General features: G+C 40.3%; 1 protein-coding gene across 1 annotated transcript; it reads left to right on the top strand.

Annotated features, from left to right (window-relative positions):
* The first annotated feature begins 271 nt into the window (after positions 1-271).
* Positions 272-8,379, top strand: LOC125314183 (putative RING-H2 finger protein ATL21A). Its single transcript, XM_048275682.1, has 5 exons — positions 272-1,228; positions 1,616-1,824; positions 4,103-4,204; positions 4,299-4,396; positions 8,261-8,379. The coding sequence occupies exons 1-5, from the start codon at positions 404-406 to the stop codon at positions 8,377-8,379; spliced, it is 1,353 nt and encodes a 450-aa protein (XP_048131639.1). The 5' UTR covers positions 272-403.
* Positions 8,380-9,261: the final 882 nt, after the last annotated feature.

The following is a 9,261-nucleotide window of genomic DNA, read 5'->3' as shown; positions in this document are numbered from 1 at the left end:
ACTTCCGGGACCTCCGATCAGCTCCCCTTCTTGGTTCAGGGACGTCCAAGGTAAACGTCGTGGCTGTCCTGGAGTTGAACTCTCATGCAACAATGGAAGCCTGGCGATCTTCCGATTAGCCCGACTGGGAAGACTTCGTAAGCCGCATCGACTACATGAAACGATACATTTCACAGACAGATGCAGTACTAAATTGTCTCCATGGGCCTTGTCCTCATGGAACCAAACAGCATTATGCAATTGTCTATTACCTTAGTAAGGACGTTACGTTTCGCCTTTTCCCTTTGATTGTTTCAACGTTATGTCTTTCTAATGACCTACATAACTCCACCCGTTTTGGGCCGGCTAAATAAACTAAGGCACATCCTGTGGTCTTGTCCTTGAGTAGGTACGTAAGATATTAATGATATCTCCTTCAAAAGGAAAGAAATCTTTCTTTAGAAAAAAGAGGAAGAAGAACCTTAACTTCCAAAGTACAACCCTAGCTACTCTCCGTTATGTGCCTCTCATGGCTTCCTCCGCCATCTTCTTCTCTTTCTTCCTCGGCCTCTCTCTACATGTCTCTGCCGATAAACCCAGCGATATATGTCCGGTAAGAGTTTGTCACCCTCACGGTCCTGAGATTCGCTTCCCTTTCCGAGTAAGAGACTTCCATCCCGAGCGATGCGGCTATCCTGGCTTCGACCTCTCGTGCAACATCCGAGGCCAAGCGATTCTCCAGTTGCCCAACTTGCAGTACTTCGTCGTTGACCTCATTAACTACGAGCAGCAGTACGTGGTGCTCAAGGAACCGAGCAGCTGCCTGGCGAAGCGGCTTCAGAACTTGACGCTTTCGAGCTCGCCCTTCCTAGCGGAAGAGTACGGGAGCTACACGTTTGCAAGTTGCATCGAAGATCTATCGTTGGAGCCTGGGATCGAACGGGTGGACTGCCTCAGCGATCAACGAAACAACGTGCTGTACAGTAGTACCGGCAATTTCTATGCTTCTTGGTACTTCTCGGTGTTCAAATGTCAGAATTGGACCGTGTCAGTTCCGGTGTCGTCGCAATATCCAACGAATATTACCGAGAGGGTTGTCCTGAGGTGGGATCTATGGGATTGTGGAGGGTGCGAGAAAAGTGGCGGGAGGTGCGGGCTCAAGATAGCCGCAGGCTCCGATGTTGGATGCTTCGGTAGACATGGTGCGTGCCTAGATTCGCTGCTTCCGCCCGAGATTTATGTTATTAACGTATATAATAAACAGGAATTTAAGAACACTTCTGAAAAAAAAAAAATCGATTTCATTGATTATAAGCAATCAAATCGATTTATGACCAGTTGATTATACGGTTATACCTAGCTTTCCCCCACATATAATTTATCTCTTAATTTAAAGATCACTCTCGAACTGTCTCATTATTCAACATGGTCAATCAATCAATCATGTAGGGTTTTTATAGCATGCCAAGTTTTGGATACTCTCCGGCGTCATATTGCCCTTCGTCGCTTGCATGTCCTGTATCGCGTGCTACTTAAGCTCGCGCTCTCCACTCTCTAGTCATCGTGGTCGTCAGGGCCACCCTCCTAACATCGAGGACGGTAAGAACAACATTGTTGATATCTCATTTCCTTCAAGCCCCTCGAGAGAGACTCGAAGCGCCCCCAATGGCGTCGCTGGCAATTACCTAGGCCCAATGATAATACCTGCGCGATTTGCCTGTCAGAGTACCAGCCCAAGGAGACACTCCGGACCATCCCTGCATGTGGACACTACTTCCACGCCCAGTGCATCGACCGGTGGCTCAGACGAAATGCTTCTTGTCCGTTGTGCCGCGGTCACAAGGGGTATGTGAATTTCTTGTTCCTATAGTTACACTCCAATGACATAGATATATCGAACCTCATTTGACCCCTGACTTGAGATTAATATATAGAGTCATCTCATTTACCGTACATTCTAATCAAACTCAGCTCTTTTAGTGTAATTTTTGTGCTAGTTCAATATGATAATAATGATCTCTTTTTGGGTTTATGTGGGTCTCCCGATCCTATGACCGCAAGCAACTGAAAGTAGATTGCCATGTAGAAGAGCATGGCAATGCGCAGCTTCTGGCGGTTTTCTCTTTTGGAAGTTCATCTCCTCAGGCAGTGCCAGTATATGAACATGAACAAGAGCATCTCATCAAAGTGGAGCATAAGAAGAAAAGAAATACGAGTTAATAGAATTGAAATTTACGATTGTACAGAAACTTTCCTCCCTTTGTTTTTTTGCTTTTCCTTCCCTGTGTGTATTGTCGTAACTGGGGGTAGAGTTTGTGGTTGCACCTACACGAGTGTGGTTCAACAATTTAATTGATTCATGTTTAGTCCTTTGATATCTTGAGTCTATTTGTTAAACTTAGCTTTACTACTGTAAATTTGCAATTCGACAAGAATAATAATCACCTTGGATTATGTAGATCTTGAGATTCTATGTCTGCAAGCAATGGAAACTAAATTGCCGTGTGTAGGAACGTGGTAATGCAAAACTTTGTATGTTTTCTCTTTGGAAGTTCATTGTCTCATTCATTTTTGTAAATGATATAATAAAGCGCGAGTCACAAATTACAGAAAGGGACGGATGCACATTCACCCCTCTTGCTATGGTTGGTCCATCGGAAAGTCGATTATCAGCATTTTTTTCACGAGCCATTGCTAGTTGCTAGACTAGACTAAGTTGCATGACAAAATGCGTAGACCGTGAGGCTGTAAATTATATCATACGCAAATAGCAGAAAATTGGACAATGGAATGAAGGAGAAGTAGCCTACTAGGTGGATGGTTTGGGGACCGATGGACTAATCGGATGAACCGAACGTACGCATACGCACGTAAGGTCCGATAAAAGATTATACATATGAAAAATGAAAATTTTAAGACTTGAATTATTGCAAAAAATTGAATTTGTTTGTTGAAGTTGTAGATACAAGATTTGGGAGGGTTTACTTGGTTTAAAACTTAGAATGAACGAAAATTTATATATATTTTTTTTTCATGAAAGTATCCAATTGTGGAAACTACGTAATTTTGTAAAGGATGTTTCCCTAACAGTGCTATCAAGGACGGTAAAATCTCAACCGTATATTCACATACCATCACATCATGTTTTACATAAAGTACTCATTAATTGGGACATTGTGTGATTAGAAATAATTGACAGTAGCATCGGACTATCGGGCTAATAGCTTCCTTTTGCAAATTAGGCGGACATTGCCTTGAGAATAGGGAGTTGGGGTGTCACAATTTACTAATACATGCTTGGATCATGGTCAATGCCTTGCGAACTTGGTTTAGTCACAAACCCTTAGTTTTATAAACCAACGTGAGATCCAGGCGATGGATTACTGGGATTGACCTGATCATCGTCGATCAGGTGAGCACAAATATTTGTTCAAGAAGAACATAGGAGGAGCAAATGGATTGGAATCCCAAGTAAATTGTCTTATGCTTTTGTCCTCATGGAAACAAACAACAAAACGCAAATTGCTATTACCTTGCTAAGGACCGACATTTCCCCCATCCATTTGGTGCCGGCTGAATTAACTAAAGCACATTTTATGGTTGTTTGTTTCCGTGAGTTAGGTACATAAGAAAATTCGTAATCTCCCTTTCAAAAGGAAATAAATCTTACTTTAGAAAGAGGAGAGAGAAAAGAACCTTACATTCCTACGTACGATCCTAGCTGCTCTCCGTCATGTGCCTCTCATGACTTCCCCCACCATCTTCTTCTCTTTCTTCCTTGTGTTCTCTCTCCACGCATCCGCTGATAACCCTAACGATATTTGTCCGGCGACATCTTGTCAACGTGGTGGACCCGAGATTCGCGCCCCTTTTCGGCTGAGAGACGTCCAACCCGAGTGATGTGGCTATCCGGGTTTCGATCTCTCGTGCAACAACCGAAGCCAAGCGATTCTCCAATTGCCCGACTCGCAATACTTCGTAGTCGACCTCATTAACTATGAGCAACTATATGTCGTGCTCAAGGACCCGAGCAACTGCCTAGCGAAGCGGCTTCCAAACTTGACATTTCAAGCTCGCCTTTCGTGGCGCAAGAGTATTAGAGCTTCACGTTCGCGAGTTGCAGGGAAGTTCTATCGTCGGAGCCCGGGATCGAACAGGTCAACTGCCTCAGTGATCAACGAAACAACATGCTGTTCAGCAGTACAGGGAACTTCTACGCTTTTCGGTACTTCTCGGAGTTCAAATGTCGTAACTGGACCGTGTCGGTTCCGATGTCATGGCAATATCCAGCGGATATAACTGACAGTGTTGTCCTGAAGTGGGATCAACCCGGATCATCGAGTCTCTGAGAAAAGTGGTGGGAGGTGCGGGCTCAAGGGATCCGCAGGCTCCGATGTTGGATGCTTTGGTAGCCATGGTACGTATGTGGATTCACTAGTTTCTGCCCGAGATTTGTGTTATCTTCGAACCAAAGTTAATGCATTAGATTTATGATTGTACAGCAACTTCCCCCTTTTCGTTTCTATGTGTATTTTCCTAACTGTGGGTAGAGTTTAAGATCGAACGATTCAATTGATTCGTATTTTTTTTTCTCTTCAGATTGTTTTACCCACAGAAATTTAACGCCTTCAAGTACTCAATTCATGAACTTTTGTTTGAGATACGTTTCGATTATTACGACGGTTTTGTTAAGGAAAAAATTAATAAAGCAATCTAAACTCGCGAATTATTGAAAGAGATCGATGCACATTCGCCCCTCTGTCGAGATAGGCCATTTCGAGCTAATGGAGTACTACAAGGTGAAATCTCGTTGATATGCACTTGTAGCGTGACGTGTACTGCGTAGACGAGATTGAGTTCTCGCTATGGTTGGTCCAACCGAGGGAGGATTATCAAAAAAGTTTTAAACCTATTGCAATTGTGTCAATTCATTTCCAAATATTTTGCATTTGTGCTAATTCAATCCATCCGATCAATTTTGACCGAAAATGGCTGATGTAGACATTTGCCGCGTGGCAAGACCGGCGCTGATGTGGACATATTTTAAAAACATTTTAGAATTTCTTTCTTTTTTTCTACCTTTTTTTGCCTGCACTTATGGCTGACAAGAGCCGAAACGCCATCACTAGCATTAGGCAAGGGCATCACGACCCTCGCCCTATCGGGCAAGGGCTTGTGGCCCCTCGCCTAAGCTAGCCAAGCAAGGGCGCAGTGTCCCTTGCCGGCGAGAGCTCGCCGCGGCCCTAAGTGCAGGAAAAACAAGAGAGAAAAAAAGAAACAAGTTATAAAAAGTTCAAAAAATTATGAAAGTTTAATTTGAAAATGTCCATGTCGGTGTCGGCCGTATCACGTAAAACGGTCGGTGCCTATGTCAATAATTTTGGGCCAAAATTGGCTGAATTGACTAAACCGGCATAAATGCAAAAAGTTTAGGACTAAATTGGTAAGAAAAAAAGGTTTAGCACTAATTTGACACAATCACAAATACTTATGACTTTTTTGGTAATTTTCCCCTCCATCGAATGAATTGGTTATTAGCATCTTCACAAACCATTGCTGATTGCTAGACTAGACTAAGTTTTATGAGAAAATACGCAAACCGTGAGGCTTTAACATTTTGAGGGGCAGGTAAATTGTATTGTGTGCAAAAAAACAAAAGAAAAAGGAAGAAGGAGGAGGAGGAGGAGCGTTAATATCATGAAAAATCACAAACCGGTATCCCTATGGCGAATTTACCGAAAACTATTTTTTTTACCACAACAAAATCCCAAACTAGTACACCCGTAATAAATTTATTCCAAACTTTTTTTTTTTACCACCAAAAACCCCAAACTGATACACCTATGATAAATTTACTCTCTATTAGTTTCCGTGAAATTTCACCGTCCAACTGTTGAGTTGAACAACATGTGATAATTGACAGTTGTTCCAGCTGAGATATTTACCCTCTCTCCGTCACATGTGGGCCGCTTTGAGGATTTTTATGGTAAACGAATTAGTTTTTGGTAAACTTATGGCAAGAATACTAGTTTGGAGTTTTTGGTAGTAAAAAATAGTTTATAGTAAATTTGCCACAAGTGTACCAATTTGGAGTTTATTGTGGTAAAAAAAAGTTTGGGATAAATTTGTCACATGAATAATAGCGTAGTTTTTTGTGATATTAACCCAAAAAACAAATAAAATTTTAACAAACAGGAGGACTTGGTCGATGGCGAACATGCTTAAAAATAACTCCATTTAATATCATGCTTAATTATCATCAATTCAAAAATTGCTCACGAGAATCATCTTTCAACTGGCCAAATTTTGCGGTGAAATCAGGTTGAGTTGAGATAGACAGTGGTAGGCTTGAGCTCGACTCGACTCATGAATTCGAAGCTCGAAACTCGGTTCAATCTCGATTCAATTCTTTTTCCCAAATCAAACTCTACCCTATATAAAACTTGATATACTCCAGCTTGACTGGAATTTAAGTATATAAAACCCAACATACTAGATTTTCGCAGCTCGATCGAACTTGACTCTGCTCGGAGTACATGGCATTGTAAACCTAGCCTAACAAAAATTTGTGAAAAATGGGTGAGTACTTCGTAGACCCATTTTACCAGCTCTACCTACGATAGAAGAAAGCGGAGCTTCAATATATTGACGCTGGACTAATAAGTGATAGCACTCATGCATTTGTACAGAATGTCTGAAGAAAAATTAACATGCAAAAAATGAAACTTCAAACATATGAATTATTTCGGTAATTGAATTCGAATGTTGAAGTTGTAGATATATGATTAGGAATATCTACTTGAGTTCAAAATTAACAAGTGCAAAAGATTTATCATATGCTTCTTTGATGAAAAAGATTTACGTATAACTTCGACGGGTATCCTACATTTGTAATTGTCTCTAGGGGCTTGTCCTCATGGGACCAAACAACGTTATGCAATTCTCGGTGAAATTACCAAAAATCTTTTAAATCTATTGCTATTATTCTTATTCAATCTTAAACTTTTTTTGTTGCCGCTTTAGTCCTAAATCATTTGCATTCGTACCAATTCAATCCTTCAAGCGTCACATCAACAATTTCCATCCAAAATTGGCTAGAAAGACCGAATTGACACAAATACTCAGATCCGACTTGGCAAACCCGGTCGATCTAATTTTCTCCAATTGACCTTGAAAAATTCATAATTTGTCAAATCTAACTTCAAAATTGAACTTAGGGACATGAATTCTATTAGAAAATGTGGTCCAAAATTAGATTTTCAGTTTGGGCTCAAACTCGAAACATATTTTAACATATATAACTTGGTAATACTCAACTAATAAATATGTTAGTAACTTTTGATTGTTTTTGTCATCTTCAAAAAGACATAGGGAATTTTCCCAACAGAGGTTCGCGACCGCCACATATGGTGTGTTGGCTGTGGGCAACCCCGAATGTTCCCTATTTTTCTTTTAATTCCCTATTCATATTGACCCAAGAAAAATTAAAAGTTGAATTCAATTTTAGGTGTTTCTTCATAACACCGAGGGTTGAATTCACCTAAAAAATACAATTTGAGTCTTTTTATTTGCATTTTTTGCACATCTTGAGTCAAGACATTCAATTTCAGCCCTATGCAACTTCAATTTAATCAATTGCACCCTCAATTGCGTAAATTGCACGAATTGGGTAAAAATTCCCAAAATCTTTGCAATTTAGTCCCTATAATTCCCAATTTTTTGAAATTAATTTTAATCAAGGGACTTTTGTGGTAAAATTGGACTGCCCCCTAGGGTTTTCACATGCTCTGAATCGATTGGCGGGGGTGATTTGATCCAATTTGATCAATTGGGCACTCAATTGAAGTTTTCCCCAATTTGGGATTTTGACACAAATACAATGGTTTAAGACCGAATTGGAAAAGAAAAAAGTTTAAGACTAAATTAGCACAATTGCAATAGATTTAGGACTTTTTAAATAATTTTTCCTATAATTTTGTAAGGACATGATGTTTCGCCTTCTTTTTCCTCATTCATTCTTTCGACACATGCCTTTGTAAGGACTACACATACCATTCCATTTGGCCGGCTAAGTTAACTAGGGGACATTTTATGTCGTGTCCTTGAGAAGGAAGGTAAGATACTAATGACCTCTCCCTGCAAAAGGAAATATATCTTTCTTTAGAAAGAAGAGAGAGAAGAACCTAACATTCCTAAGTAGATTATTTGTTGGAATCACACCCAATATGAGTTTATTCCAATATTTCCTGAACTACTGTTGCTTTTTGTTGTTTCTTTTCAGGTTGGCCCTTCTACACGTTTTGCTTCCATCTTACCGTGCAGTCTAACTCGAATTTGTATCTTGACGACGGTACTACCAAGAAGTTCACGAGTGCAAAGATTTCGCTTCCTCACTTTTGATGGGATTTACATGATCCGTTCCGAAACCTCACTATGGTTGGATTTGCACGCACAATGGACCACCAGCGAATGCTTGAGACGTATATAGACAATGTACTACATAAGTTAGAGCAGGTCTATATAGAAAATGTACCAAATGGAATATTTTACGCCCCGCATCATCCGACTTCCTAATGAGTTCATTCATGACTGTCACTTTGCATCATAGAATCCCTAAAAAAATGTCCGGCGAGTGCAAACTGAGTTAGGAATGTGATAGAACGACCCTGTGTAGGCTGATGAATGAGAGCAGCCCATCCTTGAATTTTACACCAAGTTGGACAAATTTTGTTGAAGAATTAAACTGAATTCATTAGCAAGCAAATTAAGATGCAACTCCAGTTAATGATTAGGGCGACAAAAGACAAAGACTTGGTAGCTAGACTTCTCAAGTTATTCTTCCTAGCAATCATAAATTGCCTTTAACAACAAAGCAACATATTCGTGATTGCTGTCAAAGCAAACTCATGATTCGTTCTTCACACAAGAAAGCATTTATACCTTCTTAGATTGCTGTCATAATCCTTTGATAACTTTAATTACATTCTTCTCCCTGTGGAGAGAATATATACCTGTAAACGTCTCCATAACTCCATTCTTTTCTTCTTGGGGTGATTTTTCTCTTGCGTCGGTGAATATAGAATTTGCTAAGTAGTTATTCCTTTCCTCTCTTCTTCCCAACTTGCAGGCCTATATATCCACACAGATTGTTCACGCCTCAGAAGTGAATTCTCAAGTCATTCTCAATCATAAGCTCCACCGATAATAGTCAAGTAGTGGATACCAATCACATTCTTCTACCAGTGGAAAGAAAATATACCTGTAAACTTCTCCATTGCTCCA

The sequence above is a fragment of the Rhodamnia argentea genome, chromosome 3 (assembly GCF_020921035.1).
Source record: "Rhodamnia argentea isolate NSW1041297 chromosome 3, ASM2092103v1, whole genome shotgun sequence".
Lineage (NCBI taxonomy): Eukaryota > Viridiplantae > Streptophyta > Magnoliopsida > Myrtales > Myrtaceae > Rhodamnia > Rhodamnia argentea.
Note: the sequence above shows the minus strand (reverse complement) of the source record. Positions and strands in the feature narration are given on the sequence as shown.